This window comes from Mytilus californianus, unplaced genomic scaffold, assembly GCF_021869535.1.
Source record: "Mytilus californianus isolate M0D057914Y unplaced genomic scaffold, xbMytCali1.0.p SCAF_1, whole genome shotgun sequence".
Taxonomy (NCBI): Eukaryota; Metazoa; Mollusca; class Bivalvia; order Mytilida; family Mytilidae; genus Mytilus; species Mytilus californianus.
In genome coordinates this window covers 112,914,505-112,935,226 of record NW_026262581.1, presented here as the reverse complement: position 1 = coordinate 112,935,226, position 20,722 = coordinate 112,914,505, and the positions used below count along the sequence as shown (strand labels likewise).

General features: G+C 31.7%; 1 protein-coding gene across 1 annotated transcript in view; it reads right to left on the bottom strand.

Moving 5' to 3' along the window:
* The window catches only part of LOC127738727 (deleted in malignant brain tumors 1 protein-like), a 66,107-nt gene extending 51,308 nt beyond the window's left edge, over positions 1-14,799 (bottom strand). Inside the window, exons 1-4 of the mRNA XM_052250070.1 lie at positions 14,595-14,799; positions 13,347-13,661; positions 12,702-13,010; positions 904-1,218 (exon numbers count right to left, since the gene is read on the bottom strand). Of these exons, the coding sequence (XP_052106030.1) occupies positions 904-1,218; positions 12,702-13,010; positions 13,347-13,661; positions 14,595-14,772 (1,117 nt within the window). The 5' untranslated portion in view covers positions 14,773-14,799. The remainder of the gene's footprint in view (positions 1-903; positions 1,219-12,701; positions 13,011-13,346; positions 13,662-14,594) is intronic.
* Positions 14,800-20,722: the final 5,923 nt, after the last annotated feature.

Genomic DNA, 20,722 nt, shown 5'->3' with positions numbered 1-20,722 from the left:
GGGGACGTCTGAGAAAGTATCCTTGGTACAGGCATTTTGTTTGTGTCCTTCTTGTCCACATGATCTGCATACCCAATCATTGGTACAATCTTTTGTTTGGTGACCTTCTTTCAGACATTTCGAACATTTTTTATTTTGAAAGTTGTTTTTAGGCTGATCACGATAGAGGATGGTGGCTCTATATTTGCCCTAAGTTCTTAATAACATAGTGTATTGTCGGAAGAAAATTCTTCCTTTTAACATTCAAGTATAACATACCTTGGGAAGCACACTCAACACCAGCATCAGACACATATTCACATGACCCGGAGTAGTCAGTCACCTGGTAGTTACAGTCATACATGTTCTTTTCGCCTCCCATGCATTCTACGCTATACATATTTCTTGTATAGTTGTGATCTCTTGGAAGATAGACTGCTGAACCACTGTCTCCCATCCCCAGTTGTCTACAAACAACGTCAGCACCTTGATCATTCCACATGTACGAACATACTGTTGATATATCTCCTGTCTGAGTGTTATAAAAGAGTATTCGACCATCCGGTCCCAAAACCAATTGGGTCTGATCTACAAGAAACATTATGATCGTGTATTTTCTGATCCTCAGCGACGAAAATTTATGATTGTAACAATAGACTTTACATTGCGGTATTTATCTTTGGTAATTGAAATATGCTTACAATTTAATATATCCGTATTACAAATGTATCCTATACCCGGAAAACTATAGATTTCATTGCATTGGATTTTCTATTTGTGTTAACAAGGACTCAAAATGATCAGTACAATGGCTTTTGTAATGATTCTGTTAATCCGAACAACATATATTTTAGTAACAACTTCAGCTATGTAACTCTTATAAACATCGTTAATATTTAGATACCACTCATCAAGAAAACATACCTGTATCGATGCAATGAACTCCAGCATCTTGCACATAATCACACATTCCCACACTGTCACTGGTGTCATATGTACACTCTGATAGATCGGTTTCATTACCTGTGCAGTAAACGTTAAACATACTCCTACTGAAATTGTAATCCCGATCGATATATGTTGCTTTACCAATATCTCCCATGCCAGTTTGCTTGCATACAACTGTAGCATCTTGATCGTTCCAATTGTAGGAACATATTGATGAAGTATTATAAGTATATGCGTTGTACAAAAGTACTCGACCATCAGATCCAACAAACACTGAAATATTACCTGCAACTATAAAGAGAAATCAAATATATTATACCTTCCATTCGATAAACAATAATTAGCTTTATTTAGTGTAAAATCTTTTCTGGCTATCACCGCACGATAACTGAAAAGACAAAATGACAATTCGTTTTGAGCTGAAAAATTTTCAGCACTACTCAAATCATCACTCTTTATTGAATTTAAACATGTAAAAGTAAGTATACCCGACTACTAATTGAATAAACTGAAAACTTAATATTTTACTATCTTCAAATTCCCCCTCGCCCTTCTGTCTGAATTTAAAGTATATCTACTCTTAATTCAATTGGATATAAACAAGACAAACGCAGAAATAGCATTAGTTTCTCGCAGTAACATATTATTTTTTCATACGATATACTTTTTATTTTTAAAATTGTACAGTTTTTTCCCTTTCAAACACATTATAATTACACGTAATTAACGTAGCAGCAACTGTATATATGATCATGTGACTATCTTCGATTCGACGTAACTGCGAGCACCTTCGATACTAATACATGTAAATGCCAAACTTTATATAGTAGCATAAAAACCTACCCGTAGAAACCGCCCAAAACTTTTCTCGTGCCTTATGCACCTAACATTAAATTTTATAAATCGTAAATACTGTTGCAGAACTAGTTATACTAGATCCCATCTATATATAAGTCCTACAAATAGCAAACGGCAAAACCCCAATTTCAAACGAAATGAAATATATTTAATTATTGTACTTGAGCATTGTATGTGGCTTTTTTTCTTATACACGGAATTAAAAGGTGGTACACCTACTGATAGATGCTTCTTTTTTCCAATATGTTTTTCTTTTTATGGTTTTGAATTGAACAACGGAAATTTTAGCAACAAGTTCGTGCCTGTAAATCTTATATTCATAATGGCATTGGTCATGTTTAGATACATGTACCACTTATCACGAAAACATACCTGTATCGATGCAATGAACTCCAGCATCTTGAACATAATCACACATTCCCATACTGTCACTGGTGTCATATGTACACTCTGATAGATCGGTTTCGTTACCTGTGCAGTAAACGTTAAACATACTCCTACTGAAATTGTAATCCCGATCGATATATGTTGCTTTACCAATATCTCCCATGCCAGTTTGCTTGCATACAACTGTAGCATCTTGATCGTTCCAATTATAGGAACATATTGATGAAGTATTATATGTATCTGCGTTGTACAAAAGTACTCGACCATCAGATCCTACAAACACTGAAATATTACCTGCAACTATAAAGAGAAATCAAATATATCATACCTTCCATTCGATAAACAATAATTAGCTTTGATTGGTGTAAAATCTTTTCTGGCTTTCACCGCACGGTAACTGAAAAGACAAAACGACAATTCGTTTTGAGCTGAAAGTTATCGGCATTATTCAAATCATCACTTTTTATTGAATTTAAAGATGTAACTCTTAGAAGACCCTACTACTATTTAAATTTACTGAAAACGGAATGTTTTACCAGGTTCAATAAAGATGTTATTGTACTTGAGCATTACATATCCTTGTTCTATTAGGTAAAAGGTGTAATACCTACTGATGTATGCCTTTTAAAGGGAACAACTCTTAATAACTTTGCTAAATGACGTCAATCCTCTTCAACACTACTTAATTTGTCTCCCTCTATGTGCATTTAAGAATCAATCGCCGAATATGAAAGAACTTATCTCATACAGTTTTCGATGTACTCTTGATCTTAATTAACGAATTACTGTTGAATGACGTCATCGCTAGTAAACACTACTAAACGTTTAACAAATTTTGTTATCTTTCTTTAGTGTACGATGCAGATGAGTAACATGTAAACTTGTAATGTCATAAGAAAATACAAACCCTTGCTTATGCAAATTATGTCTGGAAATGCATGTGCTGGTTTATACGTTAATTCTTTTATTTTTCATTCTCTTATAGTGTATTTTCAATTCTTTACGCTGTTTGTGTTGAATTGTTCAAATTTACCCTAAGTTCTTTTTTTTTTTTTAATTAATCAATTTTATTGCACCTTTGCTGTTAACAATTTACTCAATCTACAGCTTCAATTAAGTATCCCTTCAAATTAGTTATTGAATATCTAGGGAAAGATATTCAATAAAGTATATCTATAAAGTAAGTTATATTAATACAGATCAATACATTAGAACAATTCTACATAATTTTTGTTTTTTTTACCGGAATACGGTACGTTTCTTAACCTATACTGTATATGATTTTTTTATCAAAGCTTCACTGAACCGCGAAATTGATGATGTATTGATCTTTGATACTGATAGCATGACTCTTCAGTCGACAATAGAATTTTGAACTTAAAACTTTTTGTTTTGTTTACAACACTGAATTATATAAGAAGTCTTGGATGATGAGGTAAAAATGTTTTTTTTTTCACACATTATTTTTTACCAGTAAATGTTGATTTCTATGATAAAGCCGAAGATCGAAAGTTGATCGAAAGTACACGTGGTCTTCAAATTATACATGTATGCAGTAACGTTGCATTGTGTTGTGTATTCTGCTCGCTCTCCTGCTCATTATAATTTTGCATTGTGAACAGGAATAAACATATTTAATAACAATTCGAATTCAGTGTAGCTGTAATAAATTATAAAAGAGTAAAATTGCGAATTTCAGTTAATGCACACAAATTGACTGGACACATTTGCAGTCATGTATTAATGAGGTCACAGCTAAGACTTGTATCTAATAATTGTCATTTTATTTAAAGGAATTCGAAATATTCCCTTGTTTTAAGTATTATTTTCTTGTTTTTTTTGCTTCTGATTTTATTTATGTTAATAATGTCCCAGATTTCATTTTTGAAGATTTTGAAGATATCAATGACCTTATCTTTCTTGTCAGACATATAATATGCTTTATAGATGGAAAAGAAAATTATAGTTAATAGATAGTTCATATCAAAATAAGCTTCATCATCAATTTTATAGCCAGTTACTAAACTTTCAAGACTAAGTATATGCTTATCAATTTTTAAAAATGCTAATAGCTGGTCAACTTTATGCCAATAATGAACATTATATGAACAGGAAAAAAAGAAGTGTTTATAATCATCATGTTGCTTACAATAGAAGCACAAACCACTTGGTACTATTTTCCATTTATAAAGTAATTCATTACAGGCTAATATATAATGTATTATTTTCCATTTAAACATTTTTAATTTGTTGTTTTCAAGGTAGTTAAAAATAAAGTTAAATGTGGACTTCAATTTTGTAGTCATTTTTTTATGAAGAATTCTTTCCCACATTAAAACTCCTGTCGGTTTATCATGTGTAAATTGACTTTGCAAGAAAGTATATACTTCTTTGTTACTCATATCTGGTGAAATTTCATGTTTTAGTAGTATATTTAACTTCACTGATGTTTTTATATTGACAACAGTTTTGTAAGAGCTTTCTTGTTTTAAAATATTTTGCCAGTGCTTTGGTATAGCTTTTTTAACTAATGAAAATTCTCTAATCCAATCTTGTTTATTCTTTAAATTTTTGAGTACAGTTTCTGATGAGATGTATCCGTTTTCATCTAATATATTATTGATGTACAAAATATTACTATTAATCCAGTTTTGAAAGAACAAACATTTCCCATTTTCTTTGATAAGATGATTTCCCCATATAAGTTGTTTTCTAACCTGAAGAAAGTTTCTTGGTATGATTGTTTGGCCTCCTTTTATTTCTACCCATGTTTTAATTAATTGTTTATAGAATTCAGGTAAAGATTTATAATCTATTTTATTAAGCAAATTAACATTTGTTAAATTCATTCAGAATAAAAGAAAATCTTTCCCAAATTTATCAAGGTAAAATCTTGGAATAATTTTCCAGTTATCATTTTCCTTTTTGATTAGTTTTAAAACCCATCTGATTTGTAATGATTTAAGATAGCAGTCTAAATCAATCATTTGTAATCCTCCCTCAAGATATGGTTTACATAATATAGTACGTTTAACTTTATCTTTTTTTCCACTCCATATAAAATTATATATTAAATTCTTGAACTTTTGCTTTATTTCCTGTGTTATTATCATACTTGATGCAATGTATGTTAGGTTTGGTAAAATTAAAGACTTAACTACAGTTATCTTTCCTATTAATGTTAAGTTTCGTTTGTTCCATCCTTGAATTAATTTTTCACATTTGTCTATTTGCTTTTCTGTATTTAATTTATGACATTCTTGATAATTGTATCCAAAATATATTCCTAGACTTTTAATGTGGTCTTGTTTCCAGTTTATATTTTCAAATTTATCTTTTGAATGTTTAAGTTTCCCAAGCCACAAACCTTCTGTTTTATTTCTATTCAATTTAAGTCCAGAAAGGCTTCCAAAAGTTTCAATAATGTTAAGGGCTATACTTATTTCTTTGCGTGTTTTTAAAAACAATTGAGTATCGTCTGCCAACTGACATATTTTTAGCGAGCAAGATTTTCCATCTAATTTGATTTCAAATCCTTTTAGTTTGTTATTTTCCCTTAATTTAATTGCCATTATTTCAACAGATAAAACGAAAATTAACGAGGATAACGGACACCCTTGTCTAATCCCACAGAATGTATTAAAGGGGGCAGACACCCATCCATTATTTAAAATACACCCTTTTATATCTGTATACATAGTTTCAACCCATTTAATGAATTCCTTTTTAAAACCAAATTTTTTTAAAGATTCAAACATAAAACACCACTCCAGTGAGTCGAAAGCTTTAGTAAAGTCTAAAAATAAAATTGCACCATCTACTTTAAATTTTTCAGAATAATCAATGATGTCTTGGATTTGTCTAATATTAAATCCTATGTATCTGTTTTTTATGTAACCTTTTTGATCAGAGTGAATTATTTTTGGAAGTACTGATTTTAATCTTTGCGCTAAGGCATAGGCTAATAATTTAACATCATAATTTAATAATGTGATAGGTCTATAGTTATCAAGGGAGAGTGGATCATTTTTTTTATACAAAAGAGATATAGCTCCAATTTTTTGGGAGTTGGTTAATTCACCTTTTTTAAAGCAATAATTGAAAACGGGTACTATCAAATCTTTAATTTGTTCCCAGAATTTTCTATAAAACTCAACATTTAGTCCGTCCAAACCTGGGGCTTTGTTCAGTTTCATTTTAAATATAGCCTCTGTGCATTCACTTATAGTAATTTTTCCTTCACATATATTGCTTTCATTTTCATTAATTTTTTTACATTCTTTAATAGTTTCAAAGTGCTTTCTTACCTCTTCTGTGTCAGGTTTTGTTGAAGTATATAATTTAGTATAATAATTAACTTCTAGATTTATTATTTTGTTTTGGTCATATGTTACCTGTTTATTTTCATCATACAGTTGAGTTATAGTTTTTTTTACTTTGCCTTGTTTTTTCTAGGCCAAGAAAAAAGGATGTGTTTTTCTCCCCTTCTTCTAGCCATTTCACACGTGATCTTATTTGATTTCCTTTAATTTTTTCATTATATAAGCTTGCTAATTGTTTTTCTATTATTTCTTTTAGGTTAATTTTCCTCTCATGTTTATTGCTGTCACAATCAATTTCAGCAGATAATGTTTTTAATGTGTTTTATAAAATTTCAATATTATCTTTTTTAATATTTGCTTTTAATTTACAGTATTGAATGGTATAATCCCTTACCTCAACTTTAAAATTATCCCATAAAATATTTAGGTTTAGAGATGTTTCTGCTTTTGTTTTATATGTATTAATCAACTTTGAAATAATTTTTTGATACTGTTTATCATCTAGGATGCTACTGTTTAATTTCCAGTAACCTCGCCCTTTTGAGTTTCTATTTATGTTGATTTTTAATGAAACGGCGTAATGATCAGTGTGTTGAAGTACTATTGGTCTTATATCGCATGAAATGCAATTTTTATTAACTTCATCACTTACTAAAAAATAATCAATTCTTGTAGATTCTGATAAGTTTTTTCTTCTCCAGGTAAATTGGGTTTTATTTATGTTTTTGCCTCTCCAGACATCGGTTAGTTTTAGATTCTTAATCAATGTCTTGAGGTTATGAACTGGTTTATCAAATTTTTTATTTCCTAATTTTTTCTTGGTATCTTTTATAGATAATATGTCATTGAAGTCACCCCCAATTATTAACTGGCCAATACTATGATCTTCAATTAATTGTTTTACTGATTTAAAAAAAGTATTTCTTGTTTTACAATTATTAGGTGCATATAGGTTCACTAAGGTGTATATATTGTCATCTATTTCTATATTAACTAGTATGAATCTACCTTCTGAGTCTTTATATTTGTCAATAAGCTTGTAGTTTAATCTGCTTTTTATCCATATAGCCACCCCTCTTGCATTACTTAACCCATTATTTAAAATTAATTCACCTTTGAATTCTTGTTTTAACTTTGATTCTAAGGTGTAAGTAAAATGAGTTTCTTGTAGGAATACTATATTACATTTTTGTTGATTAGCCCATTCAATAATTCTGTTTCATTTTTCAGATTTTTGTAACCCGTTGGTATTTACGGTGCAGACATGGATACAGTTTTTATGTATCATATTGTATTATTATTATGAAGGTGAGCTAGTATAATTAAGGAGTTTTGTTCAGTTTGAAAGTAAGTTGAACCTGTAAATCCACATGAATTTGAATTTAAGATTTTATCTTTATCCTTGCTTTGTTGGTTTTTTTTGTATGACATTTTTTATCAGTATTAAATTTTTTATATATGTACATCTATATACAACCATAATTATCATGATTATTAATGTGCAAACATTACACAACATATCAGTTACTGACCTCAATATATAGGTCGTGAATTGGGTCAACAATGTGACTTGAAATACAGACCCCTTTGTGTCCAAAAAAAAATATTTTGGACTCATTAAGTTTGTATACATACATGCAAATACAATCAATAGAAAAATATATACAAAGATGATTAATAGAAAAAACATGACTTTAAACTAAACACTATATAAACAAAATTGTTAAATGTTTTTACATGTACTATAAAAATACATACTGGACTATTATTTACATGGTATTTACAGAGCCAATGTTGCATAGTATTGTTGGCTACTTGATAAGTTAAGTGAAATACTAGTATGTTTATGATCAATATTTGTATTGTATGACTTATGAATGTTTTAGTGTCAATTATAATAATCGATCTATGTTTTGATTTTTGTAGGTGTACTTTATCCTTTTGAGGTTTGGTGTATGGATTCACAGATGATAATCCCATATCCGCTTTAACCAAAACTATTGAAGGATTTATTACAATTATATAGGAAAGAGTTAGTTTCCGACAAGCTTTTTGAAAACATATATGTGAAGTGAATGTACATGTGCAGCTTTGCAATAAGTGATAAAAAAAGACACAAAGAATTTTAATAATAAAAAAAAGATCTAAAGATGTTGAGATTGTGCACACGCTGCTTACCACTGGACGTGAGAAATTGTACATAGTTACAAAAGGATTGTAAATTACTAATAAGAGAGGAGATATTTAGTTGTGATTATATAGACTGATAATTGAGTGATATAGAATTAAATGATGACTTATAGTTTTATGGTCTATTAATTTTTTAAATGTGGTTGAATGATACCTGTAATGATAATAAAATATTAATTTAATACATCATTATATTCATATTGTTGTGTTTTTTATTCTCATACAAACACAGGTAAATTAACTACATGTATGTATATAATTAGGTATCAGTTGTTTTGGACCTCTTGGCAGTAGAATCACTCTCTTTGTCGTGAAGCTTCTCAGTTGGTGTTACTGGGGACTTCAGAAATGTAATACTAACAGGTTGTTTTGATGGAGTTTGAGATTTTTTGGTTGATTCTTGTGTGCTCTAATGACCGGACATGAATGAGGTTATTTGAGCTTGACTGGGATCACCCTTTTTATTACTGTTCTTTTTTTTTTATTTTCTTTCGTTTTTGTGGATCAGCTACAGGATTGATAATAGATTGCGACTGTCCATTGTCATCTTCACATCCAGTAGTTGATGCACCTTCACGTTCAGTAGATGATGCGCCTTCATGACCGCTCACTCCGGTAGCTGATGCACTTTCACATGTTACATCATTGTTGGTTTGGACGGATATTTGTGTTGCATCAGTGCCAGTTTCAGATTCAGAAGTTTCATCATCCGCATCACTTGTTTCATTGTTTTCTTTATCTGATTGTTCGGGGACGTCTGAGAAAGTATCCTTGGTACAGGCATTTTGTTTGTGTCCTTCTTGTCCACATGATCTGCATACCCAATCATTGGTACAATCTTTTGTTTGGTGACCTTCTTTCAGACATTTCGAACATTTTTTATTTTGAAAGTTGTTTTTAGGCTGATCACGATAGAGGATGGTGGCTCTATATTTGCCCTAAGTTCTTAATAACATAGTGTATTGTCGGAAGAAAATTCTTCCTTTTAACATTCAAGTATAACATACCTTGGGAAGCACACTCAACACCAGCATCAGACACATATTCACATGACCCGGAGTAGTCAGTCACCTGGTAGTTACAGTCATACATGTTCTTTTCGCCTCCCATGCATTCTACGCTATACATATTTCTTGTATAGTTGTGATCTCTTGGAAGATAGATTGCTGAACCACTGTCTCCCATCCCCAGTTGTCTACAAACAACGTCAGCACCTTGATCATTCCACATGTACGAACATACTGTTGATATATCTCCTGTCTGAGTGTTATAAAAGAGTATTCGACCATCCGGTCCCAAAACCAATTGGGTCTGATCTACAAGAAACATTATGATCGTGTATTTTCTGATCCTCAGCGAAGAAAATTTATGATTGTAACAATAGACTTTACATTGCGTTATTTATCTTTGGTAATTGAAATATGCTTACAATTTAATTTATCCGTATTACAAATGTATCCTATACCCGGAAAACTATAGATTTCATTGCATTGGATTTTCTATTTGTGTTAACAAGGACTCAAAATGATCAGTACAATGGCTTTTGTAATGATTCTGTTAATCCGAACAACATATATTTTAGTAACAACTTCAGCTATGTAACTCTTATAAACATCGTTAATATTTAGATACCACTCATCAAGAAAACATACCTGTATCGATGCAATGAACTCCAGCATCTTGCACATTATCACACATTCCCACACTGTCACTGGTGTCATATGTACACTCTGATAGATCGGTTTCATTACCTGTGCAGTAAACGTTAAACATACTCCTACTGAAATTGTAATCCCGATCGATATATGTTGCTTTACCAATATCTCCCATGCCAGTTTGCTTGCATACAACCGTAGCATCTTGATCGTTCCAATTGTAGGAACATATTGATGAAGTATTATAAGTATCTGCGTTGTACAAAAGTACTCGACCATCAGATCCAACAAACACTGAAGTATTACCTGCAACTATAAAGAGAAATCAAATATATTATACCTTCCATTCGATAAACAATAATTAGCTTTATTTAGTGTTAAATCTTTTCTGGCTATCACCGCACGATAACTGAAAAGACAAAATGACAATTCGTTTTGAGCTGAAAAAATTTCAGCACTACTCAAATCATCACTCTTTATTGAATTTAAACATGTAAAAGTAAGTATACCCGACTACTAATTGAATAAACTGAAAACTTAATATTTTACTATCTTCAAATTCCCCTCGCCCTTCTGTCTGAATTTAAAGTATATCTACTCTTAATTCAATTGGCTATAAACAAGACAAACGCAGAAATAGCATTAGTTTCTCGCAGTAACATATTATTTTTCTTGCGATATACTTTTTATTTTTAAAATTGTACAGTTTTTTCCCTTTCAAACACATTATAATTACACGTAATTAACGTAGCAGCAACTGTATATATGATCATGTGACTATCTTCGATTCTACGTTACTGCGAGCACCTTCGATACTAATACATGTAAATGCCAAACTTTATATAGTAGCATAAAAACCTACCCGTAGAAACCGCCCAAAACTTTTCTCGTGCCTTATGCACCTAACATTAAATTTTATAAATCGTAAATACTGTTGCAGAACTAGTTATACTAGATCCCATCTATATATAAGTCCTACAAATAGCAAACGGCAAAACCCCAATTTCAAACGAAATGAAATATATTTAATTATTGTACTTGAGCATTGTATGTGGCTTTTTTTCTTATACACGGATTTAAAAGGTGGTACACCTACTGATAGATGCTTCTTTTTTCCAATATGTTTTTCTTTTTATGGTTTTGAATTGAACAACGGAAATTTTAGCAACAAGTTCGTGCCTGTAAATTTTATAATCATAATGGCATTGGTCATGTTTAGATACCACTTATCACGAAAACATACCTGTATCGATGCAATGAACTCCAGCATCTTGAACATAATCACACATTCCCATACTGTCACTGGTGTCATATGTACACTCTGATAGATCGGTTTCGTTACCTGTGCAGTAAACGTTAAACATACTCCTACTGAAATTGTAATCCCGATCGATATATGTTGCTTTACCAATATCTCCCATGCCAGTTTGCTTGCATACAACTGTAGCATCTTGATCGTTCCAATTATAGGAACATATTGATGAAGTATTATATATATCTGCGTTGTACAAAAGTACTCGACCATCAGATCCTACAAACACTGAAATATTACCTGCAACTATAAAGAGAAATCAAATATATCATACCTTCCATTCGATAAACAATAATTAGCTTTGATTGGTGTAAAATCTTTTCTGGCTTTAACCGCACGGTAACTGAAAAGACAAAACGACAATTCGTTTTGAGCTGAAAGTTATCGGCATTATTCAAATCATCACTTTTTATTGAATTTAAAGATGTAACTCTAAGAAGACCCTACTACTATTTAAATTTACTGAAAACGGAATGTTTTACCAGGTTCAATAAAGATGTTATTGTACTTGAGCATTACATATCCTTGTTCTATTAGGTAAAAGGTGGAATACCTACTGATGTATGTCTTTTTCGAGGGAACAACTCTTAATAACTTTGCTAAATGACGTCAATCCTCTTCAACACTACTTAATTTGTCTCCCTCTATGTGCATTTAAGAATCAATCGCCGAATATGAAAGAACTTATCTCATACAGTTTTCGATGTACTCTTGATCTTAATTAACGAATTACTGCTGAATGACGTCATCGCTAGTAAACACTACTAAACGTTTAACAAATTTTGTTATCTTTCTTTAGTGTACGATGCAGATGAGTAACATGTAAACTTATAATGTCACAAGAAAATACAAACCCTTGCTTATGCAAATTATGTCTGGAAATGCATGTGCTGGTTTATACGTTAATCCTTTTATTTTTCATTCTCTTATAGTGTATTTTCAATTCTTTACGCTGTTTGTGTTGAATTGTTCAAATTTACCCTAAGTTCTTAATAACATAGTGTATTGTCGGAAGAAAATTCTTCCTTTTAACATTCAAGTATAACATACCTTGGGAAGCACACTCAACACCAGCATCAGACACATATTCACATGACCCGGAGTAGTCAGTCACCTGGTAGTTACAGTCATACATGTTCTTTTCGCCTCCCATGCATTCTACGCTATACATATTTCTTGTATAGTTGTGATCTCTTGGAAGATAGACTGCTGTACCACTGTCTCCCATCCCCAGTTGTCTACAAACAACGTCAGCACCTTGGTCATTCCACATGTACGAACATACTGTTGATATATCTCCTGTCTGAGTGTTATAAAAGAGTATTCGACCATCCGGTCCCAAAACCAATTGGGTCTGATCTACAAGAAACATAATGATCGTGTATTTTCTGATCCTCAGCGACGAAAATTTATGATTGTAACAATAGACTTTACATTGCGGTATTTATCTTTGGTAATTGAAATATGATTACAATTTAATATATCCGTATTACAAATGTATCCTATACCCGGAAAACTATAGATTTCATTGCATTGGATTTTCTATTTGTGTTAACAAGGACTCAAAATGATCAGTACAATGGCTTTTGTAATGATTCTGTTAATCCGAACAACATATATTTTAGTAACAACTTCAGCTATGTAACTCTTATAAACATCGTTAATATTTAGATACCACTCATCAAGAAAACATACCTGTATCGATGCAATGAACTCCAGCATCTTGCACATTATCACACATTCCCACACTGTCACTGGTGTCATATGTACACTCTGATAGATCGGTTTCATTACCTGTGCAGTAAACGTTAAACATACTCCTACTGAAATTGTAATCCCGATCGATATATGTTGCTTTACCAATATCTCCCATGCCAGTTTGCTTGCATACAACTGTAGCATCTTGATCGTTCCAATTGTAGGAACATATTGATGAAGTATTATAAGTATCTGCGTTGTACAAAAGTACTCGACCATCAGATCCAACAAACACTGAAATATTACCTGCAACTATAAAGAGAAATCAAATATATTATACCTTCCATTCGATAAACAATAATTAGCTTTATTTAGTGTAAAATCTTTTCTGGCTATCACCGCACGATAACTGAAAAGACAAAATGACAATTCGTTTTGAGCTGAAAAATTTTCAGCACTACTCAAATCATCACTCTTTATTGAATTTAAACATGTAAAATTAAGTATACCCGACTACTAATTGAATAAACTGAAAACTTAATATTTTACTATCTTCAAATTCCCCCTCGCCTTTCTGTCTGAATTTAAAGTATATCTACTCTTAATTCAATTGGCTATAAACAAGACAAACGCAGAAATAGCATTAGTTTCTCGCAGTAACATATTATTTTTTCTTGCTATATACTTTTTATTTTTAAAATCGTACAGTTTTTCCCCTTTCAAACACATTATAATTACACGTAATTAACGTAGCAGCAACTGTATATATGATCATGTGACTATCTTCGATTCGACGTAACTGCGAGCACCTTCGATACTAATACATGTAAATACCAAACTTTATATAGTAGCATAAAAACCTACTCGTAGAAACCGCCCAAAACTTTTCTCGTGCCTTATGCACCTAACATTAAATTTTATAAATCGTAAATACTGTTGCAGAACTAGTTATACTAGATCCCATCTATATATAAGTCCTACAAATAGCAAACGGCAAAACCCCAATTTCAAACGAAATGAAATATATTTAATTATTGTACTTGAGCATTGTATGTGGCTTTTTTTCTTATACACGGAATTAAAAGGTGGTACACCTACTGATAGATGCTTCTTTTTTCCAATATGTTTTTCTTTTTATGGTTTTGAATTGAACAACGGAAATTATAGCAACAAGTTCGTGCCTGTAAATTTTATAATCATAATGGCATTGGTCATGTTTAGATACCACTTATCACGAAAACATACCTGTATCGATGCAATGAACTCCAGCATCTTGCACATAATCACACATTCCCATACTGTCACTGGTGTCATATGTACACTCTGATAGATCGGTTTCGTTACCTGTGCAGTAAACGTTAAACATACTCCTACTGAAATTGTAATCCCGATCGATATATGTTGCTTTACCAATATCTCCCATTCCAGTTTGCTTGCATACAACAGTAGCATCTTGATCGTCCCAATTGTAGGAACATATTGATGAAGTATTATCTGTCTCTGCTTTGTACAAAAGTACACGACCATCAGATCCTACTTGCACTGAAGTATTACCTGTAACAATTAAAGACAAGTTATATACCTTTTTGCAGTTCAATAAAAGGGTAATTACCATCTCGAATATATGCTTCTTGATTTAAGTTTAAAATTATATGCTTACATAAAATACCTGTTATGCACTAGAAAGGACCGATGTTACAATGGAAAATGTACAAGGAACAATACACGCGTGACATTTACCGTGTTACTCATGGCAAGTCATTTATAAGAAATTGATGACTTGATTATGGAGACAGCACGTGGAGCATATCCGTAGTAAATTGTGACATATATTCTCAAAAGCAAAAAAAAAAGAAAAGAAAGAAGGCGGCGTCTGTAAAACTGTCTAAGAGATGACATCAACGTTACTTTTCTTCGTTTGATATCAAAATAAGGCATCAAAGGTCCAGCAAGTGTCGAAAAGAATCACAATTATAAATACACTCTATACTGAAATATATGTATCTAATTTTTTAAAGCTATTTCAAAATGTTTTCAACAAAGATGCCTTTCATGTTTGAATATCAAATAACATACCCTGTAATAAGTATTTATAATTGTGATTATACAGAAGTCAGATACGAATTATGAAACCAAGCTACAATCATGTATTCTGTCTCAAGTCTTCGGTCTGTATTTAAATAGAAAAATTTGTCTTCTTGTTTCATTTTTGTTTTTCATTTGCGTTATGGACTAGAGTTACATGTCTCTTTACAGTTAATGTTTGCATTTCAAGGATAATATAGCTTAATCTGATGAATTTGACAGGATTAATGGGTGATGAAATTATAGCAGGATATGATAACCCTGTTGAATCGTCACGGCTCAATTTTTAGAAATTATTCTTATCTTAATCAGATTTTGCTATTTTCGATTTATATTTATATTTTACACGGAAATCAAGAAAAACATTTACACTTAAAGAAACAAAAGTTATTTTTGTTTGTTTCACATGATCCATCAATTAAAGTTGGATTATTTCAAATGCTGCTTCAATTATTTCTTTTAGCAATTTCACTTGTATTTCCAATACAGAATAGAAATAAGTAGCAGTTTGACTGCCAATGAGGCAACTCTCAACTAGAGACCAAATGACGTAGAAGTTTGCACCTATAAGTAACTGTACGGCCTTCATCAAGCAGTAAAATCCATATCGCATATCAAGTCAAGTTATAAATGGCCCTTACATGACAAACGTAAAACAATTCAAACGAAAATACGAACGGCCTGATTTCATCTAATTCATTCACAAAATGTTAATACAATCGATAAACAAATATGTAATACAGCAACAACCAAAAACCACTAAATAAAAGGTTCCTGATTTGGGACTGGCAAATACAGAACGAAGTGGGGTTACACATGATTGAAGGCCCCCAATACTCCCCTAACCTGGAAAAGTGATGTAACAGCACAACATAAGAACAAACTACAAAACTCACTCAGATAATGTTACTTCATCAGATCGATTCAAAGCACACAAAAAAAAACCAAATACAATGAAGACATTAAGTACAAATCTGAGAGTACACACAGTCTACATACCATTACTATAACACTCAACTCCAGCATCCTATGGGGATTCAAACATGCCTATATTATGACTGTTTACTTATAAACATTCTGTAATTTTATTTTCTGTTCCCGCACATTGTATAAAACACTCCTTTCATATGTGTGTTCCCGAGCAGGGTATGTTGCTCTTCCATTGTCTCTCATTCCTGTTTGTTTGTATATAACTGAAGCATCTTGGTCATTCCAGTTATAGGAACAGATTGTTGATGACACACTAGTACTGCTGTTACATATGAAAATTCGACCATTTGTTCCGATATTTATGATAAAGGTACCTACCGTAAAAAAAAAAAAATTTAGCACCAATATCCGGTTTTATCATTGACATTCTCTCATTGTAAATGGCATCTTCGCTAGCCAAGGTTTACGATCTGATCCCCTACCTTTCACGTAAAAGGAGGCAATGTTTGATACAATCTATATGAAAACAATAAATGTCCTCAGATACGAACTTTGTCATTTTAGTCACATCGAAATTTTGAGTTGATGCCATTTTTTTTATATTGGGTTGATGAATTATACGGAAAGGGTGTTTGTCTTCCGGTATATTAACTTTTGATAATCATTTTTTGGTGCTTTCGAGATTTCTTGAAGTTTCTTTTTATTAAAAAAGAAGTGTAATCAAATCATGCTGCAGTCATAGAAGTATATATATGAAATTCAACAAAACCGTTAAAAGATATAAAAGCTTGCTTAATTGTGATCTTAATCCTAATATTATTGTCCTCTTGTATAGGGGTTAAAAGCATAACTTCCATCTACACCGGTATATTTTCTAATACACATGAGTTCATGTTCAGTTTTAGAGGGGTTCATGGTGGATCTTCCTTACAAAATTTGGGATCTAATCACCACAAATTACAATGCATATCATAGCCTGCTCATTCACTCTGCAATTGATTATAACACAATACAAGGATATAACTACTTTATCAATGAACGGTGCTGTTATTTATATTCTTCGTCTTGAAATTTGATGGATTTCGTCTTCCAGGATGAACATTTCATACCATTCACCATGCCAAAAACGGTGTTCTTTCGGGAATTCGTTTTATCATGTTCCATTGCGATAAGGAAATAGTTTCCTCAATGACAGAGAAAAAGAGGAAAATACTTACCATTAGTTTTTTCTAAACATGCTACAAATGTTATGAATATAGTCAGCAGTACTGAGCTGTGTAGCATTTTGATTCCTGTTGCATTTAATTATTCAGTTCGAATGCTGAAAATATATAAGAATTCTTATTGCTGTTACATTGATTTCTGCATGCTTAAACTGTTGATTTTAAATGGTAGAATTTTTTCATTGATTTCATTTATATACTCACAAAATGTCTTTAGGACTTTGTGTGTGGTGTTGTTTTGCTGTCTCATAGAACCATTACCAATAACCTCCCCTTATTCGTATCTACTAAATGTGGGGATGTGCCAGAGTTAGTCCTACAGTGATATATCCATGTTCATTTCTATGTCTTTGTTAAATTGAAATTAATCATTTTACAACTATGAAGCACTAAAAAAATAGAATCTTTGTTGTCTTTTCGAACCTGGACGCTGGAAAGACTTTGTACCAGTATTTGTTCGAAACAATATCCAATCGGCTTGAATTAGACAACAATCTTAATTTAAGGAATACATTTTGAAATTGAAATGTATAAACACCTTTATCATAATATATATCTTAAAGTAAATTAACGATTACAATTTTGTTGTTTTATAATAAAGTGCCAGTCTTTGTAAGAATCAGGCAATTTAGAAGAATTTCAAAACATGACAGGAAAAAAAAAACCTCTGACCTAACCATTCTAATTTGAAGTTACCTTCATCCTGAGTTAGAAATGGTAGGTCTTTCGTTTCTGCGTGTCTGGTATTTCGAGAAATCTCTAGATAACTTTTGTTTAGAATGATAGCAAATGACGGAGTTAGCTCCCCTCAATTGGTAGTTTCCAGTGCATTTCAACCAAACTATCTCTTGAATTACCAAAACAGAAAAAGGAAACAAAGTTATATTCGTGCACAGTTATACATTTTTAACTTAAATTAATGTAAACTTGAGTGGTTTTTATTTGTCATGTTTTCACCACTGCCTGATTCTTAGGCAGATTGGAACTTAATTTCTCGTAACTCATGAATTTTGCAAATCGACAAATACTGTAAGATCTCCACTTTTACCCGAAAATTGAGCAAAGTCTTTACAAAATTAACGAAATTAACGAAATTCACAAATCATAAAAAGTATTCTCAGAAGCATATTATTTTTCTTTCTTCATCTATGCCCTTATATTTTTTTTCTAACTTTTTTAGTGTCTTTCGTAATCGAGTGCTTCATTATTCAATATAAAAATAAGGAGATGTGGAATGATTGCCAATGAGACAACTATCCACCAAGTTCAAATAAAGTGGATGTAAGCAATTATAGGCAACCGTACGGCCGTCTACAATGAGAAGAAATTCATACCGTATAATCGGTTATAAAAAGTCCCGATATGAAAAATATGAAACAATTCAATTGAGAAAACTAACGGCCTAATATATAACAAAACAATTTACAAAAAACAAATATGACAGACATGAACCAACGACAACCACTGAACTACAGCCTCCTGACTTGGGACGGGCACATTAATAATGTGGCGGGGTTAAATAAGTATGTTACCATAAACACTTAAAACGCTGGCTAAATCTTAAAAATCATAAAAATCTTAAAAAACTTTTATTATCTTCTTGCATATTATGATAAGATATAAAATAAATTGTATTTCGATATACAAATGAAACTATACTTAATTTGTCGTTAACGACAAAAACTAAAAACTCTAAAAAATTATTTTGAAATAGATCTTTTTAGTCCAAATTAGACATTACCATATATGTTTCGTATGAAAATAATCTGTTTATATGGCAATAGTCCATATTTAGATATTAATGAACATATTTCAGATTGAGGATATGTTGGCAGATTTTGCCGTTTTCAATGAAATGCATATATAACACAATAAAAATATAAACAATGATATCTCAAAGACTAAAAATGTTTCCTTATCATACCTCCTTCTTTTGGACACCTTGCCGAATAGAGGACAGATTTTAGGGATAGAGGTGGAAATAGTATGAAAGGACGGGAAATCCTATGCATGTTTACATGCAACTGTTCTGTTTCCATGATGTTCTCCCGTATTTTTCAAACCATTTTTACCTCCATTATGAAAATCTTCCCCCTATCCAACATGGCTGCAATAACCGTGAAAGGGCCTATTTGCAATATTAATGATATGTTCAAATTAATGGAAACTATCTCATTGATTTCTATATTTGGTCATTCATAAAATAAAATGTCTGCAATGACACTAAATATGACACAGGAGAAATTATCATGAAAGAATTCAATTTTGGACCAGATGCTAACAAATTTTGTAACAATTTTAAAGATTTTTAGCACATTTTCCCCTTACAGATGTTTCCAGAGTAGGCCTATTAGCGTCACACTAAAATATGATTAAGGAGGGACTGACGCTTGAACATCAACAATATATTAGAATTTTCTTTTGAAAGTATGAGTCTATAAAAAGTGTAAGTACAGAAAATTTAATAAGTTTATAAAACATAAAAAGGAAATCAGTTATAACTAAATACATTTGGCAGTTCAAAATTCCGCACCCCTCAGCAACATCCGACCCCTCCAAAACATGACGTACACACAAAGACAAACAAAAATAGAAACACATGCTACAGATACCCAGACTTCGCACAAACCTCCCCATTACTTTTATTTTTGTAAAATGAATGCATAGCGAAAGAGAGTATATTTAAGAAAAGCAATATATTGGTCGACATCATTTGAACATATCAGCCGAATATCTTTTCAAGCAACTTATTTCAGTGCATGCTTTTATAAGAACGAACTGACTAATTTTAACTGATGTCCATCGTTTAAAAGTATGACTTCAAATGTTTTCTCATTTATTTTTGTTTTTTTGGTTGCTGTTTTACTTTATTTTGTTGTTATTTTTGGTGTGCATTTTTCTGTCCTTATTTTTTATTTTCTTTCTTCTTCTCTTTCGCCACTTACATTTCTGTCCAATTTATGCAAACGTTGAAGTATTATGTAATAAAATTGAGAATGGAAATGGGGAATGTGTCAAAGAGACAACAACCCGACCATAGAGCAGACAACAGTCGAAGGCCACCAATGGGTCTTCAATGCAGAGAGAAACTCCCGCACCCGGAGGCGTCCTTCAGCTGACCCCTAAACAAATATG